Source organism: Cucurbita maxima, unplaced genomic scaffold, assembly GCF_002738345.1.
Source record: "Cucurbita maxima cultivar Rimu unplaced genomic scaffold, Cmax_1.0 Cma_Scf00007, whole genome shotgun sequence".
Classification (NCBI taxonomy): domain Eukaryota; kingdom Viridiplantae; phylum Streptophyta; class Magnoliopsida; order Cucurbitales; family Cucurbitaceae; genus Cucurbita; species Cucurbita maxima.
The window spans coordinates 4,443,397-4,462,347 of record NW_019272023.1 but is presented as its reverse complement, the minus strand read 5'-3'; the positions used below and the strand labels follow the sequence as shown (position 1 = coordinate 4,462,347).

Sequence of the window (18,951 nt, the reverse complement as noted above, 5' to 3'; positions counted from 1 at the left end):
TTTTTTTTTTTTTTTTTTTTTTTTTTTTTTTTTTTTTTTTTTTTTTTTTTTTTTTTTTTTTTTTTTTTTTTTTTTTTTTTTTTTGTGTTGTAGGAACTTGTTGGGCTATTTTACAAGCAGGTCTTAGTTGCTTCTTTAATTTTAGAACTTCACTGTTTCATTAGAGTGATTCTTTTCTTTGTATTGTGACAAATATTATAATCATTTTATTAACATTATAATTTGAATGTTTATTTGTTCCTAAGTTAATCATAGATTATGCACTTATTGCGACCAATCTGAAAATGGCTAAGTGATTATTAAAAAAGAAAAGTTAAAATCTTAAATAAGTAGGTGTAAATTTAATTTCAATCATTAAATTCTCCATTAAATTTTTAATTTAATTAGAGAAAATGAGTTTTTATGCAAAACTCAGAATAAAAGTTAGCATGAAACCGCTCAAGCCCATGCTAACAAATATATAAGAATAAAAGTGAGCATGTAACCGCTCAAGCACATGCTAACAACAAATATTGTCTATTTTGGCATGTTACTTCGTCACCAATCTTGCAGTTTTGCAGATTTTAAACATATCTATTATGAGAGGTTTCCACTCTTGTAAAAAAATGTTTCATTCTACTCTTTACAGACACGTTAAGCCCACTTCTAATAGATATGTTTCATTCTACTCTTTACAGACACGTTAAGCCCACTTTTAATAGATATTGTTCACTTTGGTCTGTTACGTATTACCGTCAGCCTTACAATTTTAAAACGCGTCTATTAAAGAGAGGTTTCCACACTCTTATATGGAATGTTTTGTTCTTCTCTCTATAGACACGTTTTAAAATTTTGAGGGAAAACCCCGAAGAAAATTTTCAAAAAGAATAATATCGGCTCATGATTACCTTGAATATTTTCTACAAAATTGATATTCTAAAAAAAAAAAAAAAAAAAAAAAAAAAAAGGAATATTTTTGGTTTGGAAGGTAAAGGTGAAAAATGGCTGTCCCTTCCTTTAATATGGAAAATATTTGGAACCCTAATTGACCAAAGCTTCATACAAATGCTTCACTCTCACATTATATTTTTGGGAAAACTCAATAACATTGTTTCCTTAATAATGAAATGCACAAAACAGATACCTAAGCCTTTCTTTGGTAATGTGTTCAAACCATTTTCTATCTTTTGACCAACAAAAATGACTCCCTTTTTTGGAATATTCTATCTTTTTATGGGACAAGAAAAAAAAAAAAAGAAAAAAATACTCCAACATGCCCACAAGATTAAATCGTACTGACCCGGAGAAGATAAAGATGAGATGTAATAATATCGTCCGGTTAAAAATGCTACTAAACTAATGATTAATGCTTTAACATCAAAGAATCATCACCTCGATTCGTTTAAACCGTCATAAACTTAAATTTTTATTGCGACCAATGTCTCACCTAAATTTCTACCATGTTGTGATATTAATTTTTTTTATCTTAGTTTTCTATAATAGAATATGGTGAACAAAAGGGAATATTGCTAAGGACTTAACGCGGTTCTCTGTTTGCATAAACTTTAGAGTATCTAAAAACTTTAGTAGAGATATCTACAAGATAGGATATGAGACGAGAAAAGCTTTCTCTATCTCCATCTCCTCCTAATTTACTTTTCATCCCTATAAAAATTTTCATTTTTCGTAGGAATTAGAGTAGAGTCTGCATAAAATTTTTTCAAGGTTTCTCCTCCAAATTTTTTTCCCATTTTCTTATATATATAATATATATATTATTATAGAAAACATATTCATATATAAGAAAAATTAATGGACAATTTCAATTAAAAAATGTAAAAACTCCTAATGAATCGAGTAATATTTTATAAGAAAAAATATAATATAATTTTCAACTCACGCAAGATGGGATTAGGGCAGAGACAAGAATATAGGGATTAGGGCAAAGACAAGAATATAGGGATTAGGGCCGAGATGGAGATGAAGAATATAATCTTGTCGGACCCATCAAGTTAATAAAGAGAAATCTCTCTCCACTTTCTCCCATTCACACTTAAATGAAGATTCTCCTACACATTCAACTCAACTTTAGAAGTGAAAGCTTTCATGACTCCACATTTAGTAGTGTTTGACGTCCTTTAATTACAGTCCATTAACGAAATTTAATTTTGTTTGATATTGCATAATTGATAGAGAATTACTGAAAGGAAAATCTCAATCAATGCGCTAAACCAAATTTAATCTCCATCCTCCATAGAATGTCAAGACACGTGACATCCCATTTTATTTTGTAGGCAAGGAATTTGCATCATTGTTCTTTCAATTTCTGCTTTTCATATGTGCCTAGAAAAGTAGTTTTATTAATGGATTATTAGGCCATAACTCCCTAGTAAAGTTAAGCCAACCCTTGGTTCAACACAATAAAAGGACCTTTTTCTCTTTACAAACATAACATCCCTTGCTGTCTATGGGGAAAAAAGAACCTGATCCTCAAATCATCTAAGAACACAATCAAAACAAGAGTAACTATTGAGTACCATAAGATTCAAACTCTTCCCCCTAAATGAACTAATAAATAGATCTTGAATCTTACTCCCAACTCGCAAAAATCCACCTGAAAGTACTACAAATTTTCTTGTGAACTTAGTTTCTAGAAGACAACAGAGAAAAAACCAAAGAACTTGAGAAAAACTTTCATAATGGAGTTCCCGGAGATCATCAAAATGTCTAACATATCAAAACCACAAACTAAACATACAATTAATAGCAACAGGACTCCCAAGCTCAAAGTGGTAATGTGATAATAACTTCAATAGCCACAACTTATAACATCTATTCCCTTATAAATTTCATAAGAACAACCTCAGGATATTGTGGGGTTGTTACTTGTAAGAGAATCTAGTTTCATGAATAAATAAGAAGCACAGTTTGTGTGAAGTAACACAAACTCTCAACTGACCCTGATTTCAAAATTTATTGGCCAGTCGATCTTGTAATCAGGCATGAACGATAAACAAAAATGCAGCGTGGCGTTACGCAAAGGGTTTCTAGCCAATACATACAATCCTTGTAATGCTAAAAGCAAGGGGGGAGAAAATCTCTGCTAGATGCTTGCTCCTGAAAAGTTCTGCAGCGACTGAGGATGCTATGGAACTTAATAAATTGTAGAGCTAGTACCAGACCTCTGCAATATACAAACAATATTACAAACGTGACAGTTTGAAAATTTAATAACAAGTATCATAAAATGTAAAACACAAATCAATTAGTGATTATTGCAGTTGTAGTTCAATAACTACTCTTCCTCTCCCCCTAATTACAAAAATGGTAAAACGTACAATGTTCATCAATTAGTGTTATTACAATTATCTTAGATTAGAAAACCCACAAGAACTTATTAACAAAAATGCAAAACAAATAATATCGAGCTTGCAACATTAAAGAGGATCTTTGACAAGCTTGGTCAGTGAAGTCCGAGAAGCCAAAAAGGACAATTTAGACTAAACGTCCATTGTACCATCAAACTTCTTCAAAGATAAGGGAAAAAAATTAAGGGGAAAAAACTATCTAGGCCACTTTAAAACTACACTATAACATCCCTGCAAAAGCATTACCTATATTTATGCAGCTTGAGCCACAGGCTCAGATGAATCCAACGTTTCCAGCCTGCAATTTACAGTGAAAATAATGAAAGATTAGACCCATCAGGTTGACACACTGTCCGTAAAGCATTTCATTAAATTAAAATTCATTTAAAAAGAGAAAAGTTCTTTAACACATCAAAGACAAGGAAATTATACAAGAACTAATGCTCCAAGTATTTGGACAAGGCACGAATCTTTAAACTCGAGTGATGCATCCTCTTATGATCATAAGAAACCTATGCCCCTGATGACAATGCACTAAGGCTTGGAGCCTTTACATCTTGACTCCAAGCTTAGGATTCAAAATTGCTCTAATGCCATTAATAAACACAATCACGAAGGTTTCAAAAAACTCTCTACACACTATGAAAACTGCAGATGCATTAGTTAGCCCAAAAGACATTAAAGAAAATTTGTAATGTCCATACCTAGACATGAAAGTCGTCTTGGAAATATCCTTGTCTCTTATCCTCAACTAGTAGCAGTCTAACTGCTGGTCAATTGTAAAATATACAATTTCTCCCTATAATTGATCGAAAAGATCATTAACGCTAGGAGGTGAGTACTTGTTCTTTATTGTTACCTTCTCTGCATCCCCAAGACCAAGATTAGGCACACAGCTCTAACATTCTATTGCATCCCCTACGATCTAGCCATGTCACCTTACTTGTCTCGATCGACTCTCATGTGTGAAAACCGTTTTTATAGACCAATAACACAAGTCATTTCAGCATGTCTGATCCTTACTCACATGCTTTTTAGAACAATTCCTAGGATCATCCAACATAGAATTGCTTCAAGCCAAACACTTAACCTTAGAATTATGTGATTGAGCCACCAAAAAAGGAAGATGCGCCTTGTTGATATAGGTAGTTCTTATCAATTATTTTAAGTCTTTCTTAACCATAGTTGCATATCCTCAAGATCTCTCTCATTCAAATGTGATCTCAGTTCATTCATGTACCCCTCTTCTACTTGAGTTTCACAGGCCCACCAACTTGTCTTGGCTTCCTCGAACCACATCCTATCCAGAGAGAATCCACTTTGATACCATTTGTAATATCCTTGACCTAGGATTAGGAATTCAGATTTGGTATACGGCCCCAATGTTCACTTGGATTCCTAGCAATTAGGTCACATCACCTTACTGGTCTCAAATGGCTGGCGAGACCAACATGGGTCCTTTCAGCATGTTTCGTATTCACTCACATGCTTTAGAAAACTCTCAGGAAGTAACTCAACATAAGATTGCTCCAAATGAAGCACGTTAACTTAGAGTGACCATCGAAAAGGAGGGAATAGCTTGTTGAGCTCACAGTAGTTTGTATTTAGTTGCAAGGATTCGTCCTTTCTCTTCATAGTCAAAACCAATGCACCCTATGGCAAGATACTAAAGCATATGAAGCCTCTATCATCTAACAATTCCTATATCTATGATTTTCGCTCCTTCAACTCTGTTGGGCAATTCTATATGAGACTTAGAAATGGGAGTTATTCCCAACTCAAGCTCTAAGTTGAAATCTACCTCCAATACTAGTTATAAACTGAAAGGTCCTCAAGGAACAAATTTGCGAACTCCCTAACAATCGGCACCAAACCCACTGCTACTCAAGTACATCTAATGTCAATCAATTAGCCAATAGGCCCCATCCCCTCAACCTTGAAACTTGTTCTCGATGGTTTTCTGAACACAACTTCCTTATGATAATAATCAATGTTGGGACGATTCTTGGCCAACCGTTCCATGCCGAGAATTACATCAAAGTCATTCATGTCCAAGACCATAATTGCCACATTCAACAAATGATATGACACCAACACTTGGCAAGCTTTTACTTTTTCGTTGGCTAACAACAAAATCACCCTTGTTCGTGTAGAAACAAACAAGTTCCAACTCTAACTTAGCTTGACTCGTAAACGAGGTAAATATTAACAAATTAGTAGAACCTGAGTTAAACAACACAAATGCATAATGTCTAAGAATAGTTAACGTAACTGTCGCTACAATGTTTGAGTTTCTCACTTCTTATCGAGTGGCAGTAAATATCTTTCCCTACTGATGTATAACACACAACACTAGCTTGATTCGAACTGGAGGGTTGGTTCCCAATGCCTGCAATATTCTTCTTGGGGCAACTGGTACCAAATGTAAAAGACGTAACTGTGGGACGTTTGCAAAAGATCTATTGATGTTAATAGGGACTCAGTTGCCTGGTTGCAGTTTAAAAAAGATTTCTCCTGACAGTCCCGACTATAAATCAATTCAAGAAGCAAGTACAGTTCATGCACCTCAAACAAGATAACCAGACAGTAGAGGAGTATGAGAGGGAATTCACAAAATTGTCCATTTTTTCCCACAGCTTGTGGATACAAAGGCCAAGAAGAACGGGCATTTTATTATGAGTTTGAAGAATGAGACTTGGGCCTTTGTGGTTGCTCTCTCTCCATTGGACTTACTACAACTCTTCGAGCAGCAGAATTGATTGACAATTGTTTGTCTAGTGGATCGCAATGCCCTTGGGACCAATTTCTTTCTCGGGGCAAAAGAGGAAATTCAACCAAACATTTTCTAATTCTTAGCAATCTCAACATACCTCGAAGACCACACCAAGTTCAAGCTCAAAAACAACAATCTAACCGACAAGAAGGCACTAGTAAAGATAAACCAATGTGCAGCACGTTTGGATGGCATCACAAAGGGCGTTGTTTGCAGGGGACTATTGTATGCTTTAAATATGGCCAGGAAAGACATATGACACTAAGTTGCCCCAAGAAGAATACTCCAAGAGGTGGGGACCAATCCTCGCATTCGAACCCAACTAGTGCAATTAGACAAACTCACCAGCAGAGAAAGGTATTTGCTACTGGAAACTCAAATGTTGTGGACTAGGATTTTATTGAAAGGAGTTATGAGGATATGAAATTATGGGTAATAAAGACTTAAAAATATATGGATAGTTACTACGTATATTCCAACACGATGCATTTTCCTTTTTGGTAGCTCAATCATAGGAACCTCAATGTTACACATGCTTGAATTGAAGCATTCCTAAAACCTCTTAAAATTTTAATTTTTCTAAGAAAAAAAGTGAGTGAGAACAAAGTATTTTGAAAGAACACACTGACCTATGGAGCTAGTCTTCCCTCTTGCAAGTCTTTGAGACAAGTAAGGTCACACAACCCAATTGGATGTGCAAGGGATGTGTTGGATTTCATTTTCAGATCTTGATTCAAATCCTAAATGATTGAGCTTGGGGCATTGTACCTTAAATGGCATGAAGGATAATACTAATTTTTTTTTTTTATTCTTATATAAACATTCAATTGTGCATTTAATACCAACATACCAAGAGTTGGGCAACTTAGACTTTTACCAGTAAGGTTTAAGAAAACAACATTGAAGACAAAAAAGTTTGACAACATTTCCATTTCATTTATCAATGAAAAGTTTGTCTGCTTCAAAAATATGATGAAGTTCTAACAATTTTTTCCCTTTATACTTCTATATACTTATTATATTTTATAATACATGTTTTTTATTTTTATTTAAATTGAGGCTTCATGTTACCCTTCTCCTTAAAAGTAAAAAGAGCCTCGGCTCACATCTTCCAAAACATTGCTTGAAACTTTACATCAAATAAAGACGTCAAACAATGGTGAAGAGCTACTTTTGTACTGAAATTTTGGATCTACAGGCAAGAGCAACAATCAAAGTCTCTTCCACCACCATAGCCAACTCAGAAGTCCATTTGTTACCTAAATAACTTTAGGTTTGGAATTCTTATTTTAGAGAAGTTAACTAGACCTTTGACGTAACTCATACAAATGATGAGTATGACACGTTAAACCGAACTAGGAAAAGTCAATGAAGAGGAGCGTAACTAGTTAGTGAAACCCTTCCATTCAAAAAGAATGATACATCATAAGACCACTATGACATATAAGTAGAGTGTACCTATCAATTCCTTCCCCGACTCCAACTCTTAGAAAGTTTCCAATCTTCACTGGCGAACCCACTTCCTTGGACAGGTTTTCCAACAACGTCTGAAAAATAGTTCCAACGTATCACAATTAAACCGGAGATCTAAAAGATGCTGTACACCTAAACTACGGTGGCTAGCACAAAATAAATGTTGAATAACTTCAAAATATACAACTAAACTAATATGTCATTATGCTTGGACATTAAATGTACTAATACATCAAATATTTAAAGGCAATACATAAAAAATAAAAAATAAATAAAAAAAAAGATTTGTAACCTTAAATAAAAGCATCAGAATTCAATATGATAAACCGAAGACACTTCCACCAACCATTCGCATTATTCAACTTTATCAGCATACTTAATTGATTCTTGAGAAGATATAAATTGGGAATATGATTGGCACCTCACCTTGACATTTACACTATCATTAACAATAAACTTCTGCTCCATCAGGACAACTTCTTCCATGTACTTCCGCAAACGACCTTCAACCATCTTTTCTATAGCCATTTGAGATTTGCCAGTTGTTTCAGCCTGACATATGAAAGGTTTATATAAATATTACATTAAACTATCATAAAATATGATATAACTAAAATAAGATATCAAATACCACAAAGTAATCAACGTCACAATTCATAGTGGAAAATAATAATATTTAAAAAAAACAAAATGAATGTAACTATGACAAGTCCAGGAAATAACAACAGACGTGCCACTGAGCATTTAACAAAAAAAAAAAAAAGTCTGTCATAATTAACGGTAAGGACAACAAGATTGAAGGTCTAGGTGCCTATTAGAATTTTTTAAATTATGGAGACTAAATACACACTAAGTCTAATAGTTCATAAACCTATAATTTATAATTTAATATTTTCTTTAAAATATTTAACTTTCTATTTCGAGGATTGTAGCCTACAATGTTTTTAAAATTTAACCTTCTGCCCCTTTCGTCTACAGGCTTGAATTCATTTTGAATTCCCATCATGCCCCACCCACCTTGTCTGAATTCATAAATAAATAGACATAACAAATAGACAAAAGTTTGGCGATCTTTTTGTGTTTAGTGCCAAACTCTCTGTCCTCAAGAGATGGTTTTCAATACCGTTTTGTGTGTGCACACTTGTGTGTCATCTAGCTCCATTCTTAAGCAAAAAACTGACCCAGATAAAAATTCAATACAAATGACAATCAACCAATACGTAAGGCAATATTGAAATCGAAAAGGGTGTGGAGAAGAAAATAATAGTGGAAAAAAAATACGACCTTGCAATAATTTCCAGTGAAAAACCGAAGTTCCATAAAATTGTACATATTACACAGACCTGAGACTTGAGAACTTCACGTTCATTCTCTAATGCGTCAGAAGCAACGAGTTCCTTTGTCAAGAACAACGGCTTTGCAGCCACTACATGCATTGCTAATTCTGATCCAACACGTTGAAGAGCATCTGATTTTGAATTACCACCCTCAACTTCAAGAGACAAAATTCCAGCAATACGACCCAAACCTGAAAAATACACAAAATGAAGGTTAAGAATATATATATAAAGGCACCAGACTTAGTCGACTCTAATTTTGGCATTTGTGGAATGTCATTTATTAGACATAAAGAGAAAATTTTGGTCTTAATTCCTAAGTTCACTACGCACAAAATTCATAAGCATTCAGCAAATTATCTAAGGAAAGTAGGGTAGAACAACTACAAGCATCCATGATTAAATACAAAAGCATGCACCATTCAGGATAAGTTGAATGCTCTTCAAAGTTCAAAGCCCAAACACCTGAATGTCAGCACCCAAGGAAAAATATATCCCATCCCTAAAACAGGACAAGGCAGTTTGAATTAGAGTACCTGGATGAGGACTTGTGTGGAGGTATGTAGAAATAACACCACTTGAAGAAGAAGACATCGAAAAACCTCGTCTTAGCTTAATATTCTCCCCCATTATGGCTGCTACTTCAGTAACTGCATTAAGAGCTGTTGTTTCTCCATTAATTTTTGGGTGTTCGAGATTTAATTTCATTCCCTGACAAGTGGCAAGAATTCCATTATATACAAATATTGATTCGATATGCCAAATAGGATTTGTTATAATATAATTACAATTAGAAATGATGAATAATAATAAGAAAATATCTCTTTACATCTGATTTTAATCAAAATTATGGGAATATTATCCAAGTTTTTCAACAATACACGACCCAAATTATGAGAATGTCCATTAACACCTGGTTTTCAGCAATTAAGGGGAAATGATTATTTATGAGGACAACGAATAAATTGAGACATCGTCTGAGGAATGCTTTCAGCCCTCCATACCACTTCTATATAAGGTATTACCAGTGAAATTACAGCAGTTCACAACTTCATAGCATTGCCATCAAAAGCACTCTCACCACACGGATTTGGAAATCAATGATCAAGTGACATTACAAGCAGAACTTTGACATTTTATGTTTTTTTTTTATAAGAGACAATTTCATTGATGAGTAAAATTTACAAGAGGGATGTATAATCCATGATGTTTACAAAAGACCTTCCCAATTTGCAATGAGAGAGGTATAACTATAGGAAGTAAAAATATTAGACAGTTTACACCAAGATATAGCTTGGTAAACAACATTGTCAAAAAGTTTTGTGTAGGTCTGTGTCGTTTCTGCAAATATTCTCTAATTTCTTTCTTTCCACAGATTTCAAAAGAAAGCCATGATGAGGTTTTTCCATAATAGGGCTTTTGCGTTCTTGAAAGGGTGGTACGTTAAGGCCATATCCAAAAAATCCTTTACCTCCCTAGGAAATGTGAGATGTCATCCGAATATATTGAGAATCGTTGTCCAAAAATTTTGAGTGTATGTGCATTCCATAAACAAGTGACTTTGTGATTCGTTTGCTTTCTTGCATAGTGGACACCAATTTGGAGAGAGGGTGATGTAAGGCATTCTTTTTTGAAGATTTTCACTTGTAATGATGGCTTTATGCGCTATTTCCCAAAGGAAGAACTTCACCTTTTTAGGTTGATGTCCTTTCCATATTGTCTTTGCTAGCGTGGGATTTATTGCTTCTACTTTTTCCCCCATGTCCATCATCAAGGATTTTGTAGAAAAGACCCCGTCTGCGCTGGGGAGTCAAGTTAGTGAGTCTTCTTTGTTTGACAATACCACAGGGGCAAGGTCAAGGCTTAATTCAGCCCTGTTGCTTCATTATCCTTTAGATTCCTCCCAAGCTTCAAGTCCCAAAATTTGTTGACAACATTCCACGTTTCTTTAATCGTGGCTTTTTTGTTGTGAGAAAGCCTGTACAAAAGTAGATACTTCAAAGCTAGCGTGGTGTTTTCAATCCATGGGTTGGTCCAAAATGATGTGCTTCCCCCATTCCCCACCTTATGGCAAGTTCGGTGGGTGATGAGATTTTGATGTTTCTTTATGTACTTCCAAGGCCCTTTTGTAGAAGATGGAGGGAGGTGATCTTTGTTTGATGTAGGAGTATATTTAGCCTTTATAAGATTTCGCCATAAGGCCTTTTCTTCGTGATGATATCTCCATATCCATTTGGCGAGGAGAGATGTGTTCTTCTTCCTTATCGAGAGAAGACCGAGACCTCCCTTTTCTGTTGGGAGGTTTATAATATTCCAATGAACAAGTTGTGCACTATCTTTCTACAAGTAATTTCTGAAAAGTCTTTCTATATCCGCGGCCACTTTTTGTGGCATTTCAAATAGAGACATATAGTAGGTAGGGAGGTTGGATAATGTGGCTTGTATTAGGGTAAGTCTTCCGCCTTTTGAAGTATAATGTGATGACCATGTTGACAACCTTCTTTCTATTTTCTCAACAATAATCTTCCACCAAAAGCATGAGACTTTGACATTTTATGTTCAATAAGAAAAAAGATTCTTCAAGTCGTCAGATTGTTCGTCGTTATTTGTACATATATATTAAAACAAGAAAAAAGATTCAAGTAAGAAGAATGAGAGTGCAGAGTTTAGCCCACCCAGAATTGCATGAAAAAGCCCCAATTGTTGGTTATGGAAACAGGTGAAAATAACTAAAAGGCTAAGTAGTACAGTCAGAAAAAAATATTAAAATGAGTCATACTCTTAACCCAACTCCCAATGACACACTAACTGGTACACTAGAGAATAATTCAGAAGAGAGGAAAAACAATAATTTCTTGCCACATATGGCTGTCCCAAAGCAACGGTACCCCATCCCCTTGGGAAGATGAAAAAACCAAGGCATGGGGTCATTGTTAGAAGAATAAACAACTTGAAGATTAGAGAAAAGAAGCCTGAGTAGACAGGACCATCTCCAATTAATTGATCCTCCCCACATCATCTTATATTCATTGATGAATTTTTCATTTCTTAAAAAGAAATTGTCCTCCTACAATCGAATGTAAACCATTCTTTACTGCGAAATTCATAAATTTAAGAAAACTACAAAGACAATGGAAAATAGCTTTCTAAGGGCTCCTAAGCTGTCGATATCCAACTGATACCACCCGTATTTGCTAATTTTCACCCATCATTACATGCATCCGTACAATATGAGACTAAGTAACAGAAGTTCAAGAAGAAAGCAATCATTTTTTTTACAAAAATCTTACCTCCAATTGCTCTAATCCAACAGGAAAAGTACCGGAAACGTCATGAGACAAACTCTCAGACAACAATGCTTGCCTTGCTAAAGATAGAGCCTGGGATAAAAATAAAACGACATCTTATGAGCAAAAGAACAAGGTTTCTTGAAGAAGAAAACTATAGCAATTCGTAGAATCTACACATGATCATTTACATGCATAGTAATTCACACTACTGAAATGGAAATGTTGCACAAAAATGAATAAGGCAATCAAAAACTTACCAAGTATTGAAAAATCTCATTCCTAGCAACAAAGTCAGTCTCGCAGTTAAGTTCAATAACAACAGCTTTGGTTTCATTTTGGGCCAAGGCAAGAAGGCCTTCAGCAGCAGTTCGAGAAGACTTTTTCAGGGCCAGCACCTTTCCTCTTTTTCGCAGTTCTGTCTGTGCTGCTTCTGCACTTCTAACATTATATATAAGCCAATGAAACCGAAAGCAAAAGAAAGTTTCAGAAACTATCACGATGTCTTACCAATATCCCAATTGCAATCAATAAGAGCAGCCTTGACGTCTTTAATTGGTGCACTAGTCCTTTCTCTCAGCTGCCTTATGAGACTCATCTGGTCCGACCCGGCGGGGGTTTCCACACTAAATCTTCTCAGCAGACTAAGTCTGGAATAAAGAACAGAATTGGCATCGCAAGCGTAGGGAACTGAACTTCCATATTGAACACCTTCACCAACAAAGATCCTACTGGTTGCGCAACCGGAAAATCCACGTCGACTAGCATTGTTCAGCAGCCTGTTAGCAATCATAATTCCAAGGGAACGTTTTGCAGCTCTAGAAAACGCCATGCTAGCATTCAAAAAACAATCNAAAGCAGCAAAAAAAAAAAAAAAAAAAAAAAAAAAAAAAAAAAAAAAAAAAGACCCAAACAATTACAGTGGATAAAACTTAGCATCAATATATCGAAATAATCGACCAAGAACACCGAAATGGTTACCAATGAGCAAAATCAACGAAAAATGTAAATAAGGGGTTAGTGACAGAGAGGTTTAAGCTTTGAATTGAATATGAATGCTCTAAAGAATGACACGGAAACCATACCAGGCCGTTTCACAGGACGGGAAGACGAATAAAGATGGTGGACGACTGGTTAATTCAACATACAATGATACAAACCGAACTTTTCCAGTTTTCTGCTTGTTTGGAGCGATGAACAAAGCTTGACGGAGTGATTTTATTCAAGCAAATAGAAATGGAGTCGTGGTGTTACAGTACTGGTAACTAGGGGAACACGGTGACTGCGATTGGGCTTTGAAATTGATGAAACCCCACGTTTTGGGCCTGCCAAGATTTCAATTCAGAGTTTTTTTTTTCTTCCACTTTCTTTAATCCATTTTTATCTTAAATAAGCTTTCAAATATTATTTTATTTTTGTTTTTAAAAATTATATTTTTTTACTATGATTTTTATTTTAAACGTTTGCAAAAACAAAAAATAAAATTTTAAAGCCTATTCTTGGTAATTTTCAAAAATTAACTTGAATGTGGTATTTTTTAGATTAATTTTTAAAAATTAAATAATTATCGAACGATACCTAAATTTTTATATTTATTAATATATATTTAAAAGCTAAAAAATAAAGGTCTAAACTAAAATAAATATTTAAAAGCTAAAAAACTAAAATGAATCCTCGAACTAAAAAAAAAATCAAAAGCATCAAATAATACTTTCAAACTTATCTAATTAAATGTAAATTTAAAATAGTTATTATTGATATTAATATCATGTTTTTTTAATAACAAAAACAACCTCAATATTGTATTATATTTGCAGAAGAAAGCCCAAATTTGACGTCTTATTACAAGCTTGACCCACCGTCCGCTGTGATCGCCTCCGTGTCGTACCAAGTTTTTTCCGGTTCAACTCCATTCCTCAGATTCCTTCTAGGGTTTTTTTTTTTTTGTTCTTTTCTTCCATTTTTCTGATCATGGCTGCGATGCGATTGACGCCGGATGATGCTCGGGGTGCTCCGTCCGCCGTTGATATGGTCTCTGACGACGATCGTTCGGTCGCCGCTGACTCTTGGTCCATCAAGAGTGAGTATGGTAGCACCCTCGACGATGACCAGCGTAATGCCGACGCTGCCGAGGCTCTATCTGCTGGAAATTTTCGTGCCGCTTCGGATTACAGGTGTAGCGTAGTTTCTTCTTTCGAACTGTGTGAATCTAACTGGAAATAGTTGAAACCGCGCTGTTTTAAAACTCAGTTTTTATTTGACTGTAGGGAACTTGGCGTGTTGTTTTTTTTTTCTTTTGGTTAGACTGATTCCTAAAGCATTCAGTGATCATGTTATTCTCGTTGATTTCTGGAATAGATGAATACAGTTTCGCGGTGCAGTTCATGTAGTTTATCTTTCTCGGACACTTGAATTCCTGAAGGTGTGAGGAGAGTCCCGTTTCCCCATCTCTTGCTATTTCTTTCCTCAGTCTAATGGACTTCGTGTGGACTTCCTATACTGTTTTTCCCTTTAGCTCTTCAATCTGGAGGAATGGGAGAACCTTTGTAATTGTGTCCTTTTTTATTTGCCCAGAGATTAGATCCTTGTTTCGCAACTTTTAGCTTTAACTATTGTCACAATAACAGTTGATTAGAAGCCATCATGGGTTGGCCGGACTAATGAAGAAGTAGGTTTAAAGGTAGCTACTTACTGGGATCTAATATCCTATGAGTGTCTTCAGCAACAAAATGTAGTAGAGTTTGATGGCTATCCCCCAAGATTAGTCGAGATACATATAAATAGACTTATACACTCATGGATATCAAAGAAACCTTTGCTTAGAATTTTTGTAACAAGAAAGTTGAAATTCCATTTTTAACTGCATGACCAGATTATAATATAATGATACTATTAATCTGATATAATGGTTTTGATAATGAACGTATTTTCATTCTAAATAAGGTTTGTTACATTTTCAGTTCCGACAAGGATGAGATAGAACCAGATGCTGAAAATGTGACATCAATGCTAGGTCTCCAAAGTTATTGGGATTCTCAATATGCTGATGAATTGACAAACTTCCATGAACATGGTCATGTTGGTGAAGTCTGGTACGTAAGAATTGCTTAAGGTATCTTGTTTTCTTATATTCTTGTAATGTTATTATGTTTCTGGCCTTCTGTTCTATTCTACTATAGATCATTTTCTCTAATCACTTTTGCCTGTCAGTGTACATGTTGGTGCTGTACTACTGTTAGTTCCATCGAGAAATTAAAGAACTATTCTTAGACTCTTAACTTTTTGAACATGATGTTGGGTATTGTTCATTCAAAGGATTATTGTACCTGATAATTCTTCTCAATAATACATCTTGAGGACTATGGTTCTTTTAAATGCAATTTGTGTTGTTAAACTGTGATTGAAAAGATAAAGTAGATTTTCTAGATTGACTGGGTAAGAATTTTTTTTGCTAAGAAACAAGCACAACTTCATTGGCGGGGAGAATCAAAGAGAGACTTGACTTGTATTTGTTCATCTAGCTTTCTATTTTTATACTTTCTTCATTCTTCAGGTTTGGACCTGAAGTTATGGAAACTGTTGCTTCTTGGACAAAAAGCTTGTGTTATGATGTTTCGCAAGGTCGGTTTTCCAATCAAGCTGATAATGTTAAGTCACTGAATGGTGATCAGGGTTCCAAATTCTTGTCTAGTTGGAGTGTACTTGATATTGGGACGGGAAATGGTTTGCTGCTTCAAGAACTTGCTAAGGAGGGGTATGTTTTGAAATTTTGTCTTTTGATTCTTGCTAACATTTGAGAAGGGTTTTCTTTTTGACTTATATCTTATTTCAAGTGGATAAACTTTTTCGTAATAGATTTACCAATTGAAGGCATAAGCTTTCGGCACTTACTGTCTGTCATCATGAACTTGCTTGCAGATTCTCTAATTTGACAGGAACTGATTATAGTGAAGGGGCAATAGATCTTGCTAGAAGCCTTGCAGAGCGAGATGGTTTTTCCAAGATTAAATTTTTGGTATGACTTGGCATGAGGATATTTTGATTACCGTACTTATTCTCTTTCAAAATCTTCACAAATCACCTTGTCTCTCTCTTGGGTGTGCTATGGAACATAGTTCTTACCTTCTATCCTTGTGTCTTTTTTATCATTTGATCCTTGAGTTTTCAAATCTTAATAATTTAAATCTTAGTTTTCAGAATTAGATCTAAATAGACTCAATATTTTTTTTTTTTTTTTTTTTCCTCTTTTGTAAGGGACAATCGACAACTTTGATTTGGGAGACAGATTAGGCATGTAATAGAGTTGGAGGATTACCTGTTTGGTCAACTTCATAAATCTTTCCAATTGTTCGTCAGATTATGTTGCATCTAAGTTTCAAGAAATGATTGTCATGTCTGTATACTGTCAATCATTGATATCAAGCATGATTTGATGTCTAGAGATTATTTGTGAAACTTTTTAAAGTTGAGTAAATTAATTTCCAAAAAACATATTAAATAAATAGGGATAGTTGTAAAATGCCCTTGGATCATACAAGCTGGTCATTGGTTCAATGCCTTATTGAGCTATATAACTGGGTTATTAAATTACGGGGATCAAGCATTGTATGGTGTAGTTTGAAATTATCAGCGTCAGTGGAAATACAGAATTTTACACGCACAAAAGTTACAAACTCATGTCCTATCAACCAGTCTTAGAATTATTCTACTCAACCCTTTTGCTACTCCTATCTATGGAAATGTCTAATTCCATATGTATATGTATGGACATGTGTGCAGAAATTTTGAAGCTCAACATTTCTATGATTCGTGAATAGTCAGGATTGGAAATATTAGTCCATTTTTTTAATTTTAAAGCTTAACATTTTATATTCAGTTTATGCGTGATATAGTGCGATCATCATAATTGTATTGTTTTACATTGGCTTAGGTTGATGATGTTCTTGAGACAAAGTTGGAATGGCAATTTCAACTCGTTGTGGATAAAGGCACTTTAGATGCAATTGGATTGCATCCAGAAGGTCCCCTTAAAAGGTAACGACAAGCAAATATTTGGGCACAGCATATGCTCCATAATAATTAGATAATTGGTTGTTTTCAAGTTTCAGTTCGATGGATATTACTGCATAGAAGGTCGAAGTAATTGGACATTCTTTTTTTTTAATTATTTCCAGGATCATGTATTGGGAGTCAGTATCGAAACTGGTGGCTCCAGGTGGGCTGTTGGTAAGGTCTTTCTTTCCCCCTCTCACCGATCTGGCAGAAAAGGGAAGAATAATAATATATACTTCATGCGAACGACCATGAAGTATCCTAGTGTTTTCATATCATGGGACTTAAGTGATGAAGTAAAAGTACTTCAGAGTTCAAAACCTATGGCCACCATTAAAATTTTTAAATTCTATGAGCCAATATTTAAATATTCACCTTTCGAAAGTTGCAAGATTACCTTTCATCTCTCGTAATGTTTCTAAATTACCCTTACTGTAGGAGTTTATTAGAATGTTAGGACAAAAAATTGAGACTTGGAAGGTTGTAACAGTGTGAATGTGACTTGAAACAGAAATTGGGACCCAACACCACCACACCTGTTCCAAGTGTTCTAAGTCTCAATTTCTGTCTGAAGTCCTAATGGATTTCTACTCCGGTAGTTTTGAAACATTTATTAAAGGTCATGTGTAATATTGCAACTTCTTTGGGTCGAGGCTCTTCTTTTCCCCTTATTATATATTTCATATATCGTGAGATAAATTCAATGCGTGTGAGCTCTGTGACTTTCCTCATTTTACATTGCATCTCCTTTGGCAAATTTTTATATTTCGTTCTGTTGGAGCTTGTGCATAGACATGTAGCATCCTTTGATGAAACTGCAATGTGAACTGACTTGCCATTGTTAATTGCTGTAGGTGATCACTTCCTGCAACAGTACAAAAGATGAACTTGTGCAAGAAGTTGAGAACTTCAATCAAAGAAGGGTTAATTCCTTTGCAGAATCAGAGTCGTCCAATGGAACACAAAGAGAATCGCCTACATTTCAATACCTCAATCATGTTCGTACCTACCCGACATTCACCTTTGGAGGATCTGTGGGATCTCGCGTTGCCACAGTGGCATTTCTTAGGAACTGATTATGTGTTAGCTTGTCATCTCAGATTGAAGTCATTTTTGAATGTTAGACACATCTATGGATTTGTAGTGTTTGAGCCTACCACAGTTTGCCTCCCAATAGTCAAAACTTTTTTTTTCTTTTGGCTTGGAAACCACTCGATTGTGTTCTTGTTATAACTTCGAACTGTTTTTCAGACTTTTTAGCTTCTGCTTAGGGAACTGATGTAATTACGGTGGGGAGTAAAAGTGGAGAATTGCTGAATTGCTGCTTCTTGTCGGTGGGATATTGAGAATCAATGCCTTCCTCAGGATTTTAACATACAACTATGAACTATATTCCAAACTACATGAATCACAACCTGCCAATCACGCTATATGCGAATTTGACTAATTGATATTATTTTTCTTATGGAATCATTACTAAATTATTGTCTTTAAATATCAATGTACTTCATTGTTAATTGGTTTATTATTGTGTTGTCTTGGAGAGAGGAAAGCCTCAATATACATATAATTGTAAAATAACTATGTTGCTTTGGTATTACACAGAAAGAGTTACAAATTGCTGTAGGTGATGAAGTGTTTATTAGAAAACGTCATCTGTAAGTTCTAAGTCGTTTGGGTTT

The 18,951-nt window shown here is 34.9% G+C and overlaps 3 protein-coding genes across 5 annotated transcripts in view; 2 read left to right on the top strand and 1 right to left on the bottom strand.

Moving 5' to 3' along the window:
* Positions 1-18,951, top strand: part of LOC111482512 (homeobox-leucine zipper protein HDG11-like) — a 29,715-nt gene that overhangs the window by 4,957 nt on the left and 5,807 nt on the right. Inside the window, exon 11 of one of the 2 annotated variants that reach the window (XM_023128331.1) lies at positions 75-99. The gene's annotated coding sequence lies outside the window, so the exon portion shown is untranslated. Of the gene's footprint in view, positions 1-74; positions 234-18,951 lie in introns of those variants that run through there. The other variant, XM_023128332.1, reaches the window with a different exon arrangement.
* LOC111482513 (elongation factor Ts, mitochondrial-like) lies at positions 2,740-13,482 on the bottom strand. Of its 2 annotated transcripts, none has more exons than XM_023128336.1 (10): positions 13,303-13,482; positions 12,728-13,071; positions 12,478-12,650; positions 12,221-12,310; positions 9,467-9,641; positions 8,937-9,121; positions 8,020-8,145; positions 7,579-7,667; positions 3,594-3,645; positions 2,740-3,163 (listed from the first exon to the last, which is right to left on the bottom strand). In XM_023128336.1, exons 2-9 carry the CDS (start codon positions 13,047-13,049, stop codon positions 3,600-3,602), a joined length of 1,206 nt encoding a protein of 401 aa, XP_022984104.1. In that variant the 5' UTR covers positions 13,050-13,071; positions 13,303-13,482; the 3' UTR covers positions 2,740-3,163; positions 3,594-3,599. The 2 variants fall into 2 exon arrangements, with proteins under 2 accessions (XP_022984104.1, XP_022984105.1); XM_023128337.1 differs by having other exon boundaries at positions 2,740-3,161; positions 12,728-13,050.
* On the top strand, positions 14,035-18,671 carry LOC111482514 (EEF1A lysine methyltransferase 2-like). Its single transcript, XM_023128339.1, has 7 exons — positions 14,035-14,391; positions 15,178-15,309; positions 15,771-15,971; positions 16,136-16,232; positions 17,148-17,251; positions 17,392-17,443; positions 18,124-18,671. Exons 1-7 carry the CDS (start codon positions 14,189-14,191, stop codon positions 18,343-18,345), a joined length of 1,011 nt encoding a protein of 336 aa, XP_022984107.1. The 5' UTR covers positions 14,035-14,188; the 3' UTR covers positions 18,346-18,671.